At 41.2% G+C, this 23323-nt stretch overlaps 1 protein-coding gene across 3 annotated transcripts in view; it reads left to right on the top strand.

Moving 5' to 3' along the window:
* Positions 1-23323, top strand: part of LOC137323729 (endoplasmic reticulum junction formation protein lunapark-like) — a 103972-nt gene that overhangs the window by 63211 nt on the left and 17438 nt on the right. For all 3 annotated transcript variants that reach the window (XM_067987591.1, XM_067987593.1, XM_067987592.1), the window contains exons 8-11: positions 7434-7488; positions 12091-12309; positions 13512-13617; positions 13849-13919. In XM_067987591.1, the coding sequence (XP_067843692.1) occupies positions 7434-7488; positions 12091-12309; positions 13512-13617; positions 13849-13919 (451 nt within the window). The remainder of the gene's footprint in view (positions 1-7433; positions 7489-12090; positions 12310-13511; positions 13618-13848; positions 13920-23323) is intronic.

Raw genomic sequence — 23323 nt, 5'->3', positions numbered from 1 at the left:
GTTCCTTCCTGTCCTGTGACTTCAGTGCTCCCTATCCCTTCTTGTTTTGACATCCGCTATTCTTACTATGATAAAAGCTTTGATTGCCCTTCCCTTTGCATACTAGTATAAATCTATTCCACTGCCCTATTCTCTCAAAAAGGACATTGGTACCTGTTCAGTTCAGGTGAAGACATCCCTCCTGCTTGCTCCTTCAAAAATGGTCCCAATGTCCAAGAAATCTGAACCCTTCCTTCCTTTGCCATCCATCAAACTATGATTTTATATACCTTATCTGTCTCTCCCAATCTGATGTAGAGTGTAGCTACCATCCTGGAGTTTTTGTGCTGCAGTCTGTTTCCTCGGCCCTGAAACTAACCTTTTCTGTGTTTTTAAAATTCATTCTCGGGATGTGGGCATCGCTGACAAAGCTGGCATTTATTGCCCATCCCAAGTGCCTCCTTCTTGAACTGCTGCATTCTTTCTGGTGCAGGTACTCCTATGATGCTGTTAGGTAGGGAGTTATAGGAATTTGACCCAATGACGATGAGAAAATGGTGAAATATATCCAAGTCAGGATGGAGGGGAACTTGGAGGTGATGGTGTTCCCATGCACTTGCTGCCCTTGTCCTTTTAGGTGGTGGAGATCGTGGGTTTGGGAGGTGTTGTAGATAGTGCAAACTGCAGCCACGGTACACCGGTGATGGAGGGAGTGGATGTTTAAGGTGGTGGATGAGGTGCCAATCATGCGGACTGCTTTGTCCTGGACCGTGCTAAGCTGCTTGTGTTGTTGCAGCTGTGCGTATCCAGACAAGTGGAGAGTATTCCATCGCACTCCTGACTTGTGCCTTGTAGGTGGTGGCGTACCTTTGAGAGTTAGGAGGTGAGCTACTCGTCGCAGAATACTGAACTTGCTCCATCCTTTATGTTACATAGTGTAGACAGTTGTTCCATGAGCTCAGCTATGTTCTACTCAAGGGTCACAATCCTCTAACACTTAATGCCAGTGTATCACCCTGGATACCTTGTTGATCTAGGATGGCCCATATCAAGTGACATGCACACACCGTGACCTTGCCATCTCTCCGTGCTGGTTCTTTCGAAATGTGACTAAGCCATCTCTCATCTGATGTATGAGCCTAAGCGTGCTCTCAGCACCAAACTCCCATAAGGACCAAAACTCTCACTCAATTTCTGCCTCACTGTCTCTGCTGAATTTCTTCAGCTCTCTTGTCTTTTTGTTTCATCGAAAATAAAATGTAGTTAGTGAAAATAAAATGCAGTTAGCATTTAGATCAGTGGGTGGAGGTGGCTGTGTGGGGAAAAACAATCCAATAACGGATTGTTGGACTTTAGCAAAGAAAAAAAGGGTCAGTTATCTCTTTCCTTCTGCTCAGTGATTCCTTATACAAATTATTAATATGTTAGGGAAAAATCATTCATTCACTCACTGTGGAACACAGTCCCTGGAAACCCTTTTAAATCTGAAATATGATAGAATGCAGTATTGATGCCTGGTAGGTTTACTGAATTATGCCACTGCTGTCAAATATAATTACACTTATTTGGGTGTATTGATAGATTTATGTCTGAGAGCTAATATGCATCAAACATCTCACACAAACTACATTTGCACAACTGTTGAACCATTGGAGAATAATAAAAAGAAATTGCAAATGCTGGAAATCAAATAAAAACTGAATTAGCTGAAATTATGCAGCAGGCTAATGAGCATTGGTAAAGGAAAGCAAGAAAGAATAATGCTATAGGTAGATACCTTTTAGAATAATTATTGATCCCTAGTCTTGAGATTTGGTGCTCTGTTAAAAACAGTCATAAAAATAACATTTTTATTTGTGCTGAGAATGTGGGCGACGCTGGCAAGGCGGCATTTATTGCTCATACTTAGTTGCCCTGAGAAGGTGGTGCTGGATCTTATTGAACAGCTGCCATCCTTGTGGCAATGGTGCTCCCACATTGCTGTTAGGTAGGGAATTCCAGGATATTGGCCCCATGATGATGAAGGAATGGCGAGATGTGTCCACGTCAGGATGGTGTGTGACTTGGAGGGGAAATTGAAGGTGATGGTGTTCCCACGACATTGCTGCTCTTGTCCTTTTTGGCGGTAAAGGTCACAGGGGAAGGAGATGCTGTTGAAGTAACCATAGTGAATTGCTATAGACCATCCTTTAGATCGTACTGGTTAAACCAGTGCACCAGTGATTGTGGGGTGGGTGGGGACATTGAATCCAGTAGCAGGGGCATCGATCGAGTGGGCCACAGTATCGTGGATGATGTTGAGTTTCTTGAGTTATTGCGGCTGCACCCATCCAGGAGAGTGGTGAGTATTCCATCAGACTCCTGACTTGAGCCTTCTGGATGATAGGTAGTCCTGCTTTTATAGTCACGTTGTTGATCTGGTTGGTCCAGTTCAGTTTCTGGTCATTGACCCGAAGATGTTGATGGTTGGGGACTTGTCAGTGCTGCTGTTAAAGGTCGGGGGAGATGGCTGGGCTTTCTCTTGTATAAGATTATCATTTCCCGGCACCTGCGTGGCACGAATGTAACCTGACACTTGGCAGCCCAAGCATGGGTGTTATCCAGATCCTGCTGGCCTGGGCTGCTTCATTATTAGAGGAGTTGTGAATGCAGCTGAACACTGGATTAGCCAGTGAACTGCCCGACTCATGACGTGTGGAACTTCTGCAGTGATATGCTGGGGCTGTGAGGACTAGCCTCTGACGACCACAATCATCATCCTTCGCAACAGGTGTGACTTCAACCACTGAAGGTTTTTCTCTGACTCCAATTGACTTCAGTTTTGTTAGAGCCCCTCAATGTCATAATTGTCGAAGGCTGCATTTATGTTGATGGCAGCTGCTCTCTCACTTCTCTGGCATTCAGCTCTCATGTCCATGTTTGGATTAAAGCTTTTTTTTATTCGTTCATGGGATGTGGGCATCGCTGGAAAGGCCAGCATTTATTGCTCATCCCTAATTGCCCTTGAGAAGGTGGTGGTGAGCCGCCGCCTTGAACCGCTGCAGTCCGTGTGGTGATGGTTCTCCCACAGTGCTGTTAGGAAGGGAGTTCCAGGATTTTGACCCAGCGACGATGAAGGAACGGCGATATATTTCCAAGTCTGGATGGTGTGTGACTTGGAGGGGAACGTGCAGGCGATGTTGTTCCCATGTGCCTGCTGCCCTTGTCCTTCTAGGTGGTAGAGGTTGCGGGTTTGGGAGATGCTGTCGAAGAAGCCTTGGCGAGTTGCTGCAGTGCATCCTGTGGATGGTACACACTGCAGCCACTGTGCGCCAGTGGTGAAGGGAGTGAATGTTTAGGGTGGTGGATAGGGTACCAGTCAAGTGGGCTGCTTTGTCCTGGATGGTGTCGAGCTTCTTGAGTGTTGTTGGAGCTGCACTCATCCAGGCAAGTGGAAAGTATTCCATCACACTCCTGACTTGTGCCTTGTAGATGGTGGAAAGGTGATAAGGTCTGGAGCTGAGTGATTCTGGTAGAACCCAAACTGATGGGAAGGTATCTCTAATGGTGACTCCATCCATCATTGATGATCGGGAGGACACTGAAGGGTTCGTAATTGGCCAGGCTAGATTTATCTTGTTTTTTGTGAATAGGATATACCTGAGCGATTGTTGGGTAGATGCCGGTGTTGTAGCTGTACTGCAACAGCCCAAGCCAAGATGTTGCAGAAAAGCTAACTCCGGTGTAAAAATGTTTAGCACTCCAGCTAGGATGTTATCAGGGCCCATTGCTGTGTCTGGTGCACTCAGCTGCTTCTTAATGTCAGATAGAGTGAACCAAAGTGGTAGAACACAGATATCTGTGTTGGTGGGGGCCTTGCGAGGAGGTCAAGTAGGATAATCCACTTTGCCCTTTTCATTGAAGACACTTACAAACATTTCAGCCTTGTCTCTTGCACTTGCATGGTTGAGGATGGGAATGTCCACAGAGCCTTCTCCTGTTAGTTGTCTGGTTGCCTATCATCGTTCTTGACTGCATGTGGTAGGGCTAGAGAATTTTACATTGATCCATTGTCAGTGGGGCTGCTTAGCTCTGTCTATAGCCTGCTGCTTTTGATCAGCATACAGATGTAAATGCAACGATATTTCATTCTAAGGTATGCCTGGTATTGCTCACGGTACTCCACATTGAACTAGGGCTAGTAACTTGGCTTGATGGTGATCAAGGAGTGAGGGGTATGCCTGGCCATGAGGTTACAGATTGTAGTGGTTTACAATTCTTCTGCTGCTGATGGCCACAACGTTTCATAGATGGACTGCTATCGGCCCACAACATTTCATAGGTGGGCTGCTATCTATCCTTACCTGTCCCATTTAGCACGATAGTCCCACACAACATGCAACAGGATGTTCTCATAGTGGAGATAAGAATTTGTCTTCGGTGGTCACTTCTACCAATACTATCGTGGACTGACGTGTCTGCAACAAGTGTGAGTGTGACTATGTCAGACTATTGCTTGACTGGTTTGTATACAGCTCTTCCTACTTTGGCACCAGCCCTAAGATGTTGGTGAGGAGGACTTTGCAGGGTTGATCAGGCTGTGATTGCCTGATGGGATGAATGGGTCGTTGCTAATAGATCCGTCTGATTTTCTCTTTATTGAATTTTGTAGTGATTGAATGCAACTGGGTGGCTTGCTAGGCCATTTGAGGCACTAAGAGTCAACCACGTAGCATGGGACTGGGGTCAAATGTAAACCAGACAAAGCAGGGGTGGCAGGCTCCCTTCCTTAAAGGAAGAACATGAGTGAAGTCATTAGGTTTCTATGACAATTTTTTTCTGGTGCTGGCCCATCAAATTATCAATTTTATTAAATTCACTTTCATAAATTGACATTGAGATTTGAACTCATGACCTCTGGGTTGTTCGTCCAGTACCATAAACCTCTCGGTTACTGTACTGTTGGGAAGGGGTGCTTTTTACGCCTTTTTCATTCAAATGATTCATATTAACAGTTGGTGTAAGGATTTTTGGTCATCCTACAGTTTGTAATCTCTGCAGTGGAAAAAGAAAAGGGACCTGTTAAAATCCATTTAATGGTTGGAAGAAAAATGTGTTTAAATTGGTTGAAACTACTATGTAAACATAATGGAAGGGAATGGTTGATCAGAGCACTTGTATACAAACAGCAATACACGTACTCCATGAATGGTGTTGAAATAGCTAAAAAATGAAGTTGAGGTCTAGGTGTTTTTGTAGACTGTATGGTAAACATGTCCAACCAATGCAAAGTAGCAATCAACAAAGTCAATGAAATGTTGAACTGCATAGCCAAAACAGTAGAATATAAGTCACAAAGGAAGTGGTGATCAAACTGTACAGTCTGTTGCACCTTGATTACTGTATCCAGTTCTGGTCCACTGAGGTACATGTATATATGTGTGTCAAAGTTGGATCAAGAAGTCTTCATAGGAAGAGTGTGAGGCATATTGATATAACATCGCATAGCTAAAAACTAATCGAGGGTTGGATCATCCAATTCAGTTCTGATAAACCAGCCGAAGATTCCAAATAATTACATTTTGTATCGGGATAATATGCTTGCATTTATAGGTCTTATTATATCAACATGATGTGTCAAGGCACTTCAGACAATGCATTACTGTTAGAGTGCAGTGACTTGCAATTTAGCAAAATGGAACAGCTATTATATGCCAGCAGCATCCCAAAAACAACAATGAGATGAATGACTTGTTCTCCTTTGATGGTATGGGTTAAGGAAGTAATGCTAGCAAATAGTTCCACGGGATGTAAGGTAGACATTACTGTATAATTTAGATCAATATAAATGGTTAGGTCAGCATGCATTTATCCAGGTTTCAGTGCATAATCCATTCATTTAGCTTTAAATATCTGATTTCTGTGATGCCAATTAATTTCATGATTAAAATCTGTTTTACTTTTATCTCCCATGTGAACATACGTCATTTTGCCTTATTAACTTGTATACACATAGTCCAGCCTTCAGATTAATAACTGTACAAACCAGAGGTCAGGCTGCAAAAAAGAAATACTTCCTGTCATCTCACCCAACTCACAATTGTACTGATGCCACCTAGTCCTATCTAGCTCAAATAACCTATCCAACTAAACAGAATTTATTCCCTTCATCATTTTAAAGACCTCAATTATATCACCTCGAAGACTACACTTCATTATACTTCATTGGCTGTAAAGCACTTTGGGACGTCTTACGGTCGTGAAAGGTGCTATATAAATGCAAGTTCTTTTTTCTTTAAACACTTGTTCAGTTTTTAAAAAAGCCCCAGTTTCCTGAGCTGAAGAGTTCTGAAACTAACTATCATTTTGGTGGCCCTCCTTTGGAATTTTTTTAGTACCTTGATATCCCCCACTGCATCAAGACTTTGTATAAGGTAAATGTTGTATTTCTAGTTTAACCACCCTAGCTGTATACCCTAACATTCCCTATGATCTCTCAATGCTGGTCTTGGACCTTCAGTGAAGTAAGACCCCCTCCACCCTCCCCCACCTCCAGTCCCTCTCCTGTTCCACTGCCTTAAGTGAGTAACCGTGCATGATATACACATGCCTCTACCTCTACCTCTACCCAAATGCATCACAATGCATTCAACTTTTTATGAGGCAAAAATGTAAAATAGAACTAAAGTGTTTAATTGTTTTCATTATACTTTCCTTAGATTGTTTAGCTCAAAGAAAATATCTCAAAATGCTGAAATATAGCAGTCCAAGGGGACTGGATAGTGCACTGGGTTAGTATAATGTTTTTTCACTTTTAGATCTGGTTTGAATCCAGCATAGACTGATTAATTGCAACTCCTCTCACTTTGGCTGTGATTTGTAACATGAAATGGGCAGTTTCAATCTATGTCTTAGTTGGTGTTTGATAACACTCATTGTTCAGATTCAAACTTAAAGAATTTCACACTGCAGGGTTTAACACCACACATTGTATTAGAATAGAACTGTAGTGCAATGTTAAGCCAGGTTTAAATATTGCTCAGGAATCAGTTGGACCTTTTTTGGACACTTTTTAAAAACAGAACTCTAAAGTTTATAATGTTTTGGAGAAAGGCAGCGCTCCTGCTCCCAAAACATTTAGAGATTACTGGAGAGTGGTAGTTACGTGAATTTTTTGCCAGAGTGTGATTTGTAATCTACAGCATAACTTGGGTGTTGCCAGTTGCCAATCACACTTTACAGCTACCAGGCTCCGATTGTCAGTCCAGTATTTCCACAGTAGAAGAGCCTATACCCGTTGATTCTTTCCTTTGTTGTCAATCTGATCTTATTCCTGTGGAATGTAGAAGATGCTTACATTAAGAATGAAGATGATCCTGAAAGGAATGCTAAGAACATTTTAAGGTATCAGGAGTAATACTATGACCAGTCTAATTTTGTAAACATAAATTACATTTTGATAATTTTATTGATAGGAGCTTGATCTACAGTTGCCTTCTGGAATGCCAGCTACTCCAAGACCTGGTCAAGGTAAGCTTTAAATTTAGAACAGTTTGCAACATTTTCTTGTCTAGTAAATCCACGAACATATTTTCACTTTTATTAATAATGTAAAAAAAATTCATTATTGAAATGAGGCACAAAGTTGGGGAAGAAAGTCAAATTCCTTGACACAATTACTAGCCCCAATACTTTTACTTCATTTGAAACAATATGCATCACCTTGTGACAAGTGATTTGTTTTCTGTGTGCTGAACCATAAAATACCAGTTTTAACGAATGATTATTGAAAGGATAGTATCATTGGACACAACGCTATTGGTGCTGACTTGGCGACTTTGTTTTTGTATTTTTTTTAACCTATTGCATGTTGTGATCTAAAGTTTCTGTCTTGCTGGTTACATTCTCTGGTTACAGCAAATGTATGCATGTGCTGGACACTACCCATCCTTACTAATAAGAACCAGGCTACAGCAGTACTTAGGACATCAAATTTCTACCAAAAGTACTCCTGATCTTCATTTCGCTCAAATTATCATTCTGTTCTGTTTTTGTTCTAAATGAAAATTGGATTCAGTTCTTTGGATCTGTGTAGAACTTCACTACTTTGGAAACTTCTATCATTCTATGTTTGAAAACATTTTGTAAACTAATTATGAACTGTGTCATTTGCTGTTGCCGTAACCCAACTGACGATGCGATTTCTCTGGTGATATTAAGCGCCTTTCAGCAAGAGTTATAGTCAAAACATATTCTCATTTTTAGCATTTGGCTTTAGAACTTTAGGGAAGTGACTATAGAATAATTGTTTGAACTTAGTTGTGCCCAGTAACATATATGCCCTGTCCTCTGCCCAATATCTGAATCAAAGTTGTCCATGGTACAAGGGGGGAAATAAAGGAAGAAATGTAGATTACTTACTGAAGGATGCTAGAAGATATTTCTTTGAATGATTTCCCTAAACTAATTTCATTTTTATACCTTGATTAGACCTAAATGCTTCACAATCAATGAATCTGTCTTGAAGCATAATTATTGTTGCTTTGCAAGTGTGGTCACATTGGTGGCAGCCAGATCACACACAGCAAGGTCCCACAAACAGTAAGGAGATGAATGATCAGTTAATTTATTTTTGGAGCACTCTTCCTGTTTCTCCAAATGATCATCTAGAATTGCTATATGGAGGATAAAGTTGTGTGCCTTGATGATTGCAGACAACCAGATTTAGCAAATTGAAGTGTCTTGAATTCTGCCTCTGATGAGGTTTGTTGATTCACTGGAGATCCTTATAATAACACTGCACTCCACTGGGAGGGAGGAGGCAAGTGTGGAGCATAAACACTGGCATGGACCTGTTGGGCCGAATGGTCTGTTTCTGTGCTGTACATTCTATGTTTAAAAAAAATCTATGTAATATATGGGTTGCAGATATTAGTTGTGCCTGTAAAAGAAGAAAAAAAAACTTTTGGCACAATTTCAAGCCAGCTACTGTTTTTGGAATACTTAAGTTTAACAGAAGTTCAGCAACTAAAGAAAGTTAATCAAGCGGAAGAGAACTGAGAATACATCTAATTCTTATGTATGACATGAAGGACAGAGTTAGGTGGCCTGATGTTCCCACTGTCCATTGGTATGTGAAGGATGATCTGCTCAAAAGATGGGGAAGACCCTGCAATTCAGTGCAACCCTATGTAATTCAAATTCAGAAAAGATGATTTATCAATACAATTTTTGAAATTTAAGTTATTCCTGTAGCATGTGAATAGGAATAGACCTTTTTATTGAAAATTATTTTAACATGCAAGAGTTCAGTGGAAAGAAATATTCTGAATGCTAAATATGCTGAAGTGGTCTCCAATAATGACAAATAGCCAATGAGAGCATGGGGCACTACATAGGACATAAGATGTGTGATAACACGATTAAATGCAGTATGTTTCCATTCTAGTAAGAAAGTTCAGTATCTATCTAAAACATCAAATTACAACTTGGATACTTTTACATATTTTCGCTGTCTTATTTGGAGTGGCTAAGTAAAATGTTGGCTCGACTTTCAAATTTTTATTTACACAAGAATTTCTTCAACAATCAATTTTTAAAAAAACCACAGAGCCAGCAGTTTCACTACGAATCAGTTTTCATAACTAATCTTTATTTTATAGGGTCCGTTCCCATTTTGTTTTATACCTTGATCTCCCCAAGACATGCACAACTGCAGGTAGATTACCTGCTTGCAGGCTGTTGTTGATACATTTGAGAGCGCTAAAGGGAGGGTTCTCCTTTGTATTTATTTCCCATCCCATTCTGAATTCCTTACTATGCAGAAGCACCTGGCCTCTGCTTGACCTCTCCTAACAATGATAAAGTTATGATTGAAAATTCAGTAGAATGGAGATGGAATTCAAGGCCACTATCCTTTTACAGTATGATGGTATTCCAATATATTTGCGCACACTGCTTCGTCTATTGAATCAGAATTAAATGATTTCTCTGCTATGGTTTCTTCCTTCTGTCCTATCTCACATATAATTTGTCACTCTTTTATTGCCCGTAAGCAGGTTTCTTACCTTTTCGTTGGCTTTGCTTTGTGCCATATTGAAAGCAGGTACCTAAATGTCCATCAAAGTGGCTTGCCTGGAGGAGCTTGAGTTCATTTTACTTCACACAATGCTTTCTTCTGGCATTATGGCCAAGATCAGATCATTTAACATGAGTATTTATGGGTGCCAAACCCATATCCCAACAGTTGAGTACAGCATTGTCACTGCACTATAGGTAGTTTTTAATTTTTATGTAGTGTTCATGTCTAAAAAGTAACCATTAGGACTATGTTTGCAAATGGGCTGTATCAGAATTCAGGTTCTACTTCAGTTATTTTAAAAATAAGTAATAGGATTTGAAAGAAAATTAAGGATTGAAAACAGTAAAATGGAGCGGTAAGGGAGAATACAACCGACTACATTTGTTCACTCAAGTCCCACTCACCCATCACCACTATCTGCACTGACCTACATAGTCCCCAGTGCCTCAGACTTGAAATTCTGACCCAAGTTTTTAAATCTCTCCTTATCCTCCTTATCTCTCTAACCTCCTCCACCACTACCACCCCCTTGAATTATTTGTTCCTGTGACTAGTCTTTTTTGTACACTCCTTTCTACACCCCCCAACCCACCCCTGGCTTCACCCCACCATTGGCTACCGTGCCTTCAACCGCCTAGGCCCTATATTCTGGATTTCCCTTCTTAAACCCCTACGCTTCTCCACCTCTCTCTCCTCCCTTAAAACCCACCTCTTTCATCAAGCTTTTGGCCAACCCCCTAATATGTCTTCCCTTAGCCCAGTTTCTTATTTATTCCCTTGCGTTTCTGTGAAGCACCTTGGGATGTTTTTCTATGTTAAAAGCACTACTTAAATACAAGTTGTTGGACTTTTTAGGATATCCTGAGGACATGACATGGAGCTATGTAAATGCAAATTTTTTGATCTTGCAAGAGTTGAGTTCTACAAGGAATCAATATACTGATATACTGATCCCTTTACTGTCCAGACTCTCACCTAATCATATGCTTACGATGATCCCATCAGCAGGCAATCTGTTTGAGCTGGAGAATGTACCCTTATTCGCAACTGCTTAATTGCCATATGATGAAAGTAAAATCTTAGTCCAGTCAAGCTACATCCAATTCATGAATCAGTGAAATTGTTCTTGACTGCATTTGTAAGGCAGGTGTATGAAGCAATCCTCTTGCTTTTACTAAAGTTTTGAGTAGTATTGCCTTCCAAAAGATACACTATCTTAAAATAAACACAAGCCCATACTGAAGACAGGTAATCTTTCTTTGTAGTTTCTAGTCCTATTCTTGAACAGAGCCCAGTCCTCAAAATATAGTTGATTTACTTACTAGTTTATACCCTTATTGTATTTAGCAATAGGCTAGACAATTAAGAGGTGAATTAAGCATTTTTAAAGTTCACCGGCACTGGGAAATAAGATTTTTTTTAAAATGTATAATAGCCTAATATTGATATACAGCAAAACTAGTCATTGCATTGAGCTCCACTAAATTCACTTAATAAAATGGCTATTAAATTAATTAACTTTTGATTTCAAGTATATGGTTTGTAAATATAATTTCATTTTTAAAACAATGCAGCCATCCTTCCTTGATGAAATGTTAGGTACATATCAGCAGTGAATTCCCATCCAACACTGGCATCTGAAGTACAGTGATCAGTTCCACGGAAGAAGCTGTCCTGTAGGAGAGCACATACTCGTGGAAATAAGATTTTGTAATTGCAAATTAAGTTCTTTCAAGATTGTTTATAAATTAGTTAATTACTAATGTGTGGTTGAATTGTTTTCGTAATTTAAACAATTGTTAAACTGAAAAACATACATTTAATGGGTCTAATTGTAAAAACCATCCAGGAGGAATATGAAAGTGACAATTTTCACATTACAGCACATATTTTAAGCAAAAATAAGTTCCCCGTTAGCGATCAAGACTAAGCTAATGAGAAGTTTTGTGAATTAGTTTCTTCAAATGAATTTTAACTGCTGGCAGTAGATGCATGGATTACACAAAATCTGTTTTCAGTGTAGCTAAGAACACATCTTTTTTTCTCCTTAGAACTTCGCCAGAGGACATCAGCTCAGAGAGCTCAAGTTCCATCCACTCCACAAAACCTCAACCAGGGAAATCCACGAGCTCTGCAGACTACCACACCTGTTCTACAACATGGGACATCAGCTCCTGGTGGACCACCAGAAAAGACTGTTCAGTCAGGTTCACATACACCTGTACTCTCGAGGCGGACAATGCCTCCAGCTGCCTCTATGCCTGGAATGGGTAAACAAAGCACTTGACTTTAATCACGGCTTTTAGTGCTATCCCAGGTTACCAATAAAATAGATAATTTTCTTTGTAAATGAAAGACATTTTATTTTCTACGCTTTCAGAGCCAGTTATCCGATAAACAAAACTTCCATATTTAACTGGTCATTAGTCATTCACAGCTGGCGTCTCACATCTTTAAAGCCCTTGACTAAGCTTATTAAAATGTTACAGCACTACTGTTTAAATGGCAATAAAAGTTTGCCGGCAAAACAGTAAGCTTCTTCAGCTTTCTGAGCTTGTACAAAAGTTTGAACTGTTCTGTATGAACATTTTGTAAGCTATTACTATTTTCACTTATCAAATTCATGAACTGCATTTTTACTTTTCTCTTTTACATTTTCCACATCATTCAACAGACCAAAAATCAATTAAACACAAAAACATTGAACCACAGGGCTTCCATATGGTAGTAAATTAATAACCAGCAGGTATCTGAGAGTTTGCCAAGATTTGTAAAAATGACCAGTCATCTTGCAATAATTACTCTTGATGTTTAATTACGTTAATTACTGTTGGCCTGAGTAACAGCACAAAAAGTAATGCCTGTTTCAGGAGGATTGCAGGTCATTAAGTTATTAATTCTTTGCTTCCTTCTGAAACATTTTTCACTGTAGCACATCTGGCAACAGTTTGAAGTAGCAGTAAGTTTGTTTGAATTTGCGCACTGTGGAAGAGTGCAGCTCCATGTATAAATCCTTAACTTGTGTGATACCCTGAAAAAATGTTGATGACAATACCAGGTGGCTGCACTTTTCTTTCTGAATTTTAAGATGACAAATATTCTTCAAAGTCTCGATAAATGGAGGCGGTTTATATCATAGATTTTAGTTTAAATATCTGGTCAAAAATTAATTTTAGTAAAACATAACTTGCAGCGTTCCTGAAAATTTACCTCATTGGTAAAAGCCAGGGAATTAAGAGAATTCCAATACACATGTTGAAAGGCTAAAACTACACATACATAAAAATAGATGTTAAAGAATCTTAGTTTGTTAACTTGCACCAAATTAGCTATGCTTAGTTTTCGCTAAGTATTTTCATTGGTGTTTTACATTGATATGCTTGGAACATTTTACAATGTGATTTTAGATTGAAAATTTGACTTTGAATAACAGCTTTCACCCAGCATTTAACTTTCAGTTTCTTGATTGTAGGTCTTCATCCTCCTGGTCCTCCCCTAGCAAGACCTATCCTCCCTCGGGATCGTGGAGCTGTTGATAGAATTATTGAGTATTTAGTTGGTGATGGCCCACAGAACAGGTGAAGTTGAATGATTGATTGATTATTTGAGTTTGTATGTAGAATTGGTAGCGTAAAATATTAGTACATAAAGTAGTATTGTAATATCTCAGTGATAACTTGATTTTAATTTTGAACATTTTGGATCACTCTGGCTAACGGCCACTGCCTACTGAAATTATTCTTGTCATTCTTAGGAGTTCATTAATTGTGGCTTTTTAATGCTTTATACTTTATTTTTAATCTTCACAGATATGCACTTATTTGTCAGCAATGCTTTTCCCATAATGGCATGGCCTTGAAAGAAGAATTTGAATATGTTGGTAAGAAGTGGTGCATTGAGCTGAAAAGTATATATAGTGCAATATACAAACTAGGTAATATACAGTTTTCCTTGTAAAATAAGTACTTTTGGAACAGAAGAAGAAAAGTTGAACAAATCATGTAACAAAACCTTTTTGTATTGATTTTGTTCATAAGAACATTTTGTCTGAATATAACATAAATTAGCTGTGCATATTAATGCCTAGGGGGTTAACATTAACTCAGCCCCTTCTTTCTCCCCTCCCCTAAAGTTATAATGCTTTTTGTATAGCATGCAATTTGGTTATCTTCCCCTCCCCACTCTGCTCTGGAAGTTGGTGATCAGTGCACATTATAGAATGTCACAACAGAGCAACAGGCCATTTGGTCTGTTGAAGTTTGTGTCGTTGTTTTTCTCCATGAGCTACTTATTCTAATCCCATTCTCCTGCATGCTTCCCATACCTTTTTATGTTCCTCATTTCCAAACAAATATCTAATTCCCTTTTAAAATAATTTATGAGCTTTGCTTCAACAAATATTTGTGGCACAGAATTCCACATTCCAACTATCCTCTGTGTAAAGAACATTTTTTAACCGCCTCTTCAATTCTTTTTTTGATTATCTTGCATTTGTGCCCACTCTCTAATGTACTTTCCATTTTCTGCACAGTTGAGCTGTATTGGTCTCTGATGTTACACCTGCTCGTTCCATCACATCATCGAGCAGCATTCTTCTTTGCCTGTCTTCTGATCCATTGTAAACAACTTTTCCAGACAAGTATCCCCAAAAATTTTCCTTGTGATGCCCGAAAAATGTGATCACTGTAGATCAATTTTCTCATTGTATCTATTAATCTTCAACTGGTTTTCAGCATATATTTATAGTACCAATGCTCAAATGCCTCCCAGATGTCATTTCACTTCATGCTTACGGTCCAAACTTCACATCCCTACATTGCTGTAGACCCACACTGCTGAAGCACTCCACTTATTACGACTTTGAATTTTATCGTTCCACAAAAAGTCCATGTTCCTTCAAGGTTCATCACCACATTTGTAAGATCCTTGATACTATTTCCCCAAACCATCCAAATGCCTGAGACAGGAATCAAATTATTCTGATGCTAAACAGTCCATGTTAACCAGTATTTACACAACCTACCAACTACCCCCAATATACTAGTGTTTCATAATCTAGGCTGACACTCCAGTGCAGTACTGAGGGAATGCTGCAATGGTGGAGGTGCCATTTTTCAGATGAGTCGGTAAACCAGGGTCCTGTCTGCCCCCTCAGGTGGACATGAAATATCCCACAACACTATTTGAGGAAGAGCATGGGAGCTTTCCCGATGTGCTGGACAACATATATCCCTCAATCGACGTCACTGAAACAGATTATCTGGTCATTAATCCTAGACATGGTGAAATAGGCTACAGAATTTCCTTTAACCTCTTTTGTGGTTAGCACAAATTTGGTTTCGGTGTGCATCTGAGCTAGTGCACTTATGCTGCTGGGATAGTGGATTAACTCTAGAGATGTGCATTGGAAACTCATGAGGCTATCTTTACTTCTCATGATGCCAATGCTTCAAGGACTTTCCTCTACAGAAGAGGAGTGGAAAATCCTATCTGGAGGGAAAAAGGACTGTGTCCCTTGAAAGAGTTTAAATCACTAGTTGCATGAAGAGGCACTTTCAGGACATTGTTCAAATGAGATTGGCTGCATACCAAGTGTAAGTGGGTGAAATGTATGCATAGTAGGGTACAGTAGCATAGTGGTTATGTTACTGGACGAGTAATCCAGAGGCCTGGACTAATAATCCAGAGTCATGAGTTCAAATCCCGCCACAGCAGCTGGGGAATTTAAATTCAATAAATTAAATTAAATCTGGAATTAAAAATACTAGTATCAGTAATGGTGGCCATGAAACTACCGGATTGTCGTAAAAACCCATCTGGTTCACTAATGTCCTTTTGGGAAGGAAACCTGCCGTCCTTACCCGGTCTGGCCTATATGTGACTCCAGACCCACAGCAATCTGGTTGATTCTTAATTGCCCTCTGAAATGGCCTAACAAGCGACTCAGTTGAAAAATCTCGCTTAAAAAAAGTAGTCATAAGAATAAAACCGGACGGATCACTAGGCACCGGACACGACAAAGACAAACCAAGCCCAGTAGACCCTGCAAAGTCGTCCTCACTAACATCTGGGGACTTGTGCCAAAATTTGAAGAGCTGTCCCATAGACTAGTCAAGCAACAGCCTGACATAGCCATACTCACAGAATCATACCTTTCAGCCAACATCCCAGACTCTTCCATCACCATCCCTGGGTATGTCCTGTCCCACCGGCAGGACAGACCGACCAGAGGTGGCGGTACAGTCATATACAGTCAGGAGGGAGTGGCCCTGGGAGTCCTCAACATTGACTCTGGACCCCATGAAATCTCATGGCATCAGGTCAAACATGGGCAAGGAAACCTCCTGCTGCTTACCACCTACCGCCCTCCCTCAGCTGATGAATCAGTCCTCCATGTTGAACACCACTTGGAGGACGTACTGAGGGTAGCAAGGGCACAGAATGTACCCTGGGTGGGGGACTTCATTGTCCATCACCAAGAGTGGCTCGGTAGCACCACTACTGACCGAGCTGGCCAAGTCCTGAAGGATATAGCTGCCAGACTGGGCCTGCGGCAGGTGGTGAGCGAACCAACACGAGGGAAAAACTTAGTTGACCTCATCCTCACCAATCTACCTGTCGCAAATGCATCTGTCCATGACAGTATTGGTAGGAGTGACCACCGCACAGTCCTCGTGGAGATGAAGTCCCGTCTTCGCACTGAGGACACCATCCAACGTGTTGTGTGGCATTACTACCGTGCTAAATGGGATAGATTCAGAACCGATCCAGCAGCTCAAAACTGGGCATCCATGAGGCGCTATGGGCCATCAGCAGCAGCAGAATTGTATTCCAGCACAATCTGTAACCTCATGGCCTGGCATATTCCTCACTCCACCGTTACCAACAAGCCAGGGGATCAACCCTGGTTCAATGAGGAGTGTAGAAGAGCATGCCAGGAGCAGCACCAGGCGTACCTAAAAATGAGGTGCCAACCTGGTGAAGCTACAACTCAGGATACATGCATGCTAAACAGCAGAAGCAACATGCTATAGACAGAGCTAAGCGATTCCACAACCAACGGATCAGATCAAAGCTCTGCAGTCCTGCCACATCCAGTCGTGAATGGTGGTGGACAATTAAACAACTAACGGGAGGAGGAGGCTCTGCAAACATCCCCATCCTCAATGATGGCAGAGTCCAGCACGTGAGTGCAAAAGACAAGGCTGAAGCATTTGCAACCATCTTCAGCCAGAAGTGTCGAGTGGATGATCCATCTCGGCCTCCTCCCGATATCCCCACCATCACAGAAGCCAGTCTCCAGCCAATTCGATTCACTCCAGGTGATATCAAGAAAGGGCTGAGTGCACTGGATACAGCAAAGGCTATGGGCCCTGACAACATCCCAGCTGTAGTGCTGAAGACTTGTGCTCCAGAACTAGCTGCTGCTCCAGCCAAGCTGTTCCAGTACAGCTACAACACTGGCATCTACCCGACAATGTGGAAAATTGGCCACGTATGTCCTGTCCACAAAAAGCAGGACAAATCCAATCCGGCCAATTACCGCCCCATCAGTCTACTCTCAATCATCAGCAAAGTGATGGAAGGTGTCGTCGACAGTGCTATCAAGCGGCACTTACTCACCAATAAACAGCTGACCGATGCTCAGTTTGGGTTCCACCAGGACCACTCTGCTCCAGACCTCATTGCAGCCTTGGTCCAAACATGGACAAAAGAACAGAATTCCAGAGATGAGGTGAGAGTGACTGCCCTTGACATCAAGGCAGCATTTGACCGAGTGTGGCACCAAGGAGCCCTAGTAAAATTGAAGTCAATGGGAATCAGGGGGAAAACTCTCCAGTGGCTGGAGTCATACCTAGCGCAAAGGAAGATGGTAGCGGTTGTTGGAGGCCAATCATCTCAGCCCCTGGGCATTGCTGCAGGAGTTCCTCAGGGCAGTGTCCTAGGCCCAACCATCTTCAGCTGCTTAATCAATGACCTTCCCTCCATCATAAGTTCAGAAATGGGGATGTTCGCTGATGATTGCACAGTGTTCAGTTCCATTCGCAACCCATCAAATAATGAAGCAGTTCGAGCCCGCATGCAGAAAGACCTGGACAACATCCAGGCTTGGACTGATAAGTGGCAAGTGACATTCGTGCCAGGCAATGACCATCTCCAACAAGAGAGAGTCTAACTACCTCCCCTTGACATTCAACGGCATTACCATCGCCGAATCCCCCACCATCAACATCCTGGGGGTCACCATTGACCAGAAACTTAACTGGACCAGCCATATAAATACTGTGGCTACAAGAGCAGGTCTAAGGCTGGGTATTCTGCGGCAAGTGACTCACCTCCTGACTCCCCAAAGCCTTTCCACCATCCACAAGGCACAAGTCAGGAGTGATGGAATACTCTCCACTTGCTTGGATGAATGCAGCTCCAACAACACTCAAGAAGCTCGATACCTTCCAGGACAAAGCAGCCCGTCTGATTGGTACCCCATCCACCACCTTAAACATTCACTCCCTTCACCATCGGCGCACAGTGGCTGCAGTGTGTACCATCCACAGGATGCTCTGCAGCAACTTGCCAAGGCTTCTTCGACAGCACCTCCCAAACCCGCGACCTCTACCACTAGAAGGGCAAGAGCAGCAGATACATGGGAACAACACCACCTGCACGTTCCCCTCCAAATCACACACCAACCCGACTTGCAAATATATCGCCGTTCATTCATCGTCGCTGGGTCAAAATCCTGGAACTCCCTTCCTAACAGCACTGTGGGAGAACCTTCACCACACGGACTGCAGCGGTTCAAGGCGGCGGCTCACCACCACCTTCTCCAGGGCAATTAGGGATGGGCAATAAATGCTCGCCTTGCCAGCGACACCCACATCCCATGAACGAATTTTTTTTTTAAACGAAGTAGTGTCAGAGAGGCGCAGTCTGTTTTGAACTGCCCAAACTTTGAATGACACGTATTTCCTCTGGTAAGTAACATTTGGTCAAGTTTCTCAGCAGTGCACTGCTTATGCTGTTGAGGTCACTTTCCCTGTAGTGTCTTTATACATGCCAACCTAGAAAACTAGAAAAAACTGACATCTCTAGAATGGACCTGATTTATAAGCCCATGATGTGAAAATAAGTAGTTATAATGGCTCTGTAACTTTAAAGTGTAGGTATACACAATATCCTTTCACTTATAATGGAGGAAAAGTAAACATAAGTACAAGAAAGCCTGCAGGGGCAAATTCAGATATTAAAGGCACAAAATTATGCTGCATTTCTAGATAGCTCCAGAAGCATGCTCCCACAGAAGATTTTGAATTTCTACATTAAAAATGGTGTGTTCTGTTTACTTTTAACCACCTTTATATTTTAAAATATAAACATTTTTGACATTTTCAACAGACCAACAATACCCCAAGAATTATCTTGAGTCATAATTCCATATCCAACACCCTCCACGGTTCAAAGAAGCACTAAGCCCATCCAATTCCCCACCCTTTCTCAGACACTTTTCCAAATCTCCCTGTCCATAATCGCATGAATCTCCGTCAATTCAACCTGGCATTCTTCACCTCAAATCCAGTTCAAGCTGGCTCTCCTCTTCCACCATTCACACTGGCACCCTTTCTTTTTGTCCCCACCTTCTGTTCAAACAAGCAGTCTTCTCCTTCCCCCTCAGTTCATGCTGGCACTCTTCTCTCCCCTCAGTTGAAGCTGGCAGTAAGCCCCTTCCCCCATTAATATGGTACTCTCCCTTCCCACTCTCCATCATTGATGCTCACATTCTCCTCACTCCTCCAGCTCCAGGCAACATACCCATCTTCTGCCACCCCCTCCCTTGCCATCCATTCCCCATTGATTGCCATTTATCTTCCCCCCCCCCCACCCCCTTGTTACCTGCCATCAACCTCTCCTCCTCTCCATCACTGCTGGTCATCTATCCCCTCCTCTTCATTGCCTGCCCTCCATCGCTGCATCCAACTGCTAATGGATCAGATCTGAGCCCTCTCCTCAACAATGCTTCTGAACGTGATTCCAGCCACTGTACACTGTAGAGAGGAATTCCTATTTTCATGGGAATTCCATCCGCTGTATACAATGGCTGGAATCTCCTTTATTAGCTCTGGCCGTTACATAAAGGCGAGACGGGTCGGGTCTGGCCCATTAGCAGCTGGACTTGTATAGGAGAATGGTAGTGTGGTAGTTATGTTACTGGACTAGTAACCCTAAGGACCAGACTCATCTAGAGAACGTGAGTTCAAATCCATGACAGTTTGAGAATTTGAATTCAGTTTAGAAAAAAAAGAAAAAATATCTGGAAATAAAAACTGGCATCAGTAAAATTGACCATGAGCCTGTCATATTGTCGTGAAAACCCATCTGGTTCACTAATGTCCTTTTAAAGGAGGAAAACCTGCTGACCTTATCCGGTCTGACCTATATGTGCATCCAGTCCCATACCATCGTGGTTGACTCTTAACTACCCTCTAAAGTGGCCTAGCAAGCTACTCGGTTGTATCAAACAGATACCAGAGGTTCAAGAAGAAGGCCCACCATCACCTTCTCAGGACAACTAGGGATGGGCAATAAATCCCAAGGACGATTTTTTTTTTTAAAAAAGAGCGTGGCTGAGGAGAGAGGGATGCAACCTTTGCTAATTTCTACTCCTTATTCCAAATAGTTTTTGCTGGCTCCCAGACATTATAACAAAGATCAACCTTATACACAGACAATTTATTCAATACAGTCAAGTCTGCTTAATGTTATACTCTTATCAGACGCGATAGAGATAAATTAAAACATTATACATGCTATAACAATAAGAGAACTTGCTTTATGAACACTTGCAAACATTTCTTTATTGTTTTGAAGGCATTTATAATTTCAAGGATCAAAACAAAACATAAAAACTCCAATATTTTGCTTTAATTTCACTGTAATAAGTTACTTTTTTTACCAAAGTCAATTATTTTAGACTGTTATCTTATTCAGACAAGTCACCATTTATGACTCAAACAAGTTGCTAGATGAGCATTGCATATAATATTGAATGTCAGAGAGCATCCTAGGCAGATTGCTGGACTGGAAGAATCAGGAGCAATATAGTCATCAAAATTATTACTGTCCTCACTAATTTTAATTCCGGCTTAGGTCGGCTCAAAGTTTCAATGAAGGTTTGGGTGATCAAAGAGTCACCAACTGCGATATAGTCAGACTGAGTAACATCAGCCCTGCTTGAAGTTTCACCCAAGCACTTTGAAGCTCAGGGTTGGTTCAGTTTCTTGGAGCTCCACCAAATTCTCCTCTTTACTGACCATATATGCATGGCAACAACAGTGCGCAATGTTACTCTGAATCAAAAGATCCCAACTTCTAGCAACAAAATTCACTGCATCCAGCAAACTGATGGAGAATTCAGTCTTGGCTTTGTAAGCAGCTAGTTTTAGCAAAAGAATATAGTGTTACTCAGGTAGCCATCAGCAAAATCTACAAAGAACAAGGGGATTCTGCCTTGAAATTTGGTAGGGGGAGGGAACCAGGACATAACAGAGAGAAGAGACACTCTGCATTGAAAACTAGGAGGGACAAACAGCAACATAATAAAGAATAGTGTGGAAAGAGCAGGAATTAGATGGAGGAAAAAAATCAAAGCATGGTGTTAATGCGAGAAGTGTTACAAATAATGGGTGGAAATTAGAAATAAGGGGTAGAAAACACTTGAGGGAGTAGTTTTTTGGCCCCCTAATTGTAGCAATACTGTTGGACAGAGTATTAATCATTAAATAATGGAAGCTTGTAACAAAGGAAATGCAGTCATCATGGGGGACTTTAATCTGCATGAGCAAATTAAATTAGCAAAGGTAGTTTGGAAGAAGAGTTCATGGAATGTATTCAAGACTGTCTCCTAGAGCAGTATGTCATGGAACCAACCAGGGAACAGGCTAATTTAGATCTTGTATTATGTAATGAAATAGAGTTAATTAATAATCTCACAGTAAAAGAACCTCTGGGGAAGAGTGATCATAATATGATAGAATTTCACATTGAGTTGAAAGTAATGTACTTAAGTCAGAAACTAGAGACTTAAGCTTAGTCAATTGCATAGGTATGAGGGGTGAATTGTCAAAGGTAGATTGGGAAATTAAATGACAGGGTTTGACAGTTGAAAAGCAATGGCAAACATTTAAAGAAATATTTCAATATTCTCAACAAGTATATATTCCATTGAGAAATAAAAACTCCACGGGCTAACTAAAGAAGTTAAGGAGAGTATTAGATTGAAAGAAAAGGCCTGTAATGTTGCCAAGAAGAGTAATAAGCCTGGGGATTGGGAGAGTTTTAGAAACCGACAAAGGACGACCAAAAAATTGATGATAAGGGAGAAAATAGAATATGAATGTAAACTAGCAAGAAATATAAAAACGGATTGTGAAAGCTTCTACAAGTATGTAAAAAGGAAGAGAGTAGCAAAAGTAAATATCGGTCCCTTAGAGGCTGAGACAGGAGAAATTATAATGGGGAATCAGGAAATGGCAGATGCGTTAAACAAATATTTTGTATCAGTCTTCACAGTAGAAGATACAAAAAACATACCAAAAATAGTGGGGAACCAAGGGATAAATGAGAGTGAGAAACTTAAAACAATTAATATCACTAGAGAAAAAGTACTGGACAAACTAATGGGACTAAAAGCTGACAAACCCCCTGGACCTGATGGCCTACATTTTAGGGTTCTAAAAGAGGTGGCTGGAGAGATAGTGGGAGCATTGGTTATGATCTTCCAAAATTCTCTAGATTCTGGAATGGTCCCAGTGGACTGGAAGGTAGCAAATGTTACCCTGCTATTCAAGAATGGAGGGAGAGAGAAAAACCAGGGAACTACAGGACAGTTAGCCTGACATCGGTCATTGAGGAAATGCTGGAATCCATTATTAAGGAAGTGGTAACAGGGCACTTGGAAAATCATATGATTAGGCAGAGTCAACATGGTTTTATGAAAGGGAAATCGTGTTTAACAAACCTATTGGAGTTTTTTGAGGATGTAACTAGCACGGTAGATAAAGGGGAACCAGTGGATGTCGTATATTTGGATTTTCAAAAGGTATTCGATAGGGTGCCACGTAAGAGGTTGTTACACAAGGTAAGGGCTCATGGGATTGGGGGTAATATATTAGTATGGATAGAGGATTGGTTAACGGACAAAAAACAGAGTAGGGATAAACGGATCCTTCTCAGATTGGCAGATTGTAACTAGTGGTGTGCCGCAAGGATCGGTGCTTGGGCTTCAAC

Source organism: Heptranchias perlo, chromosome 7 (assembly GCF_035084215.1).
Source record: "Heptranchias perlo isolate sHepPer1 chromosome 7, sHepPer1.hap1, whole genome shotgun sequence".
NCBI lineage: Eukaryota > Metazoa > Chordata > Chondrichthyes > Hexanchiformes > Hexanchidae > Heptranchias > Heptranchias perlo.
This window is presented reverse-complemented; position numbering and strand designations above follow the sequence as displayed.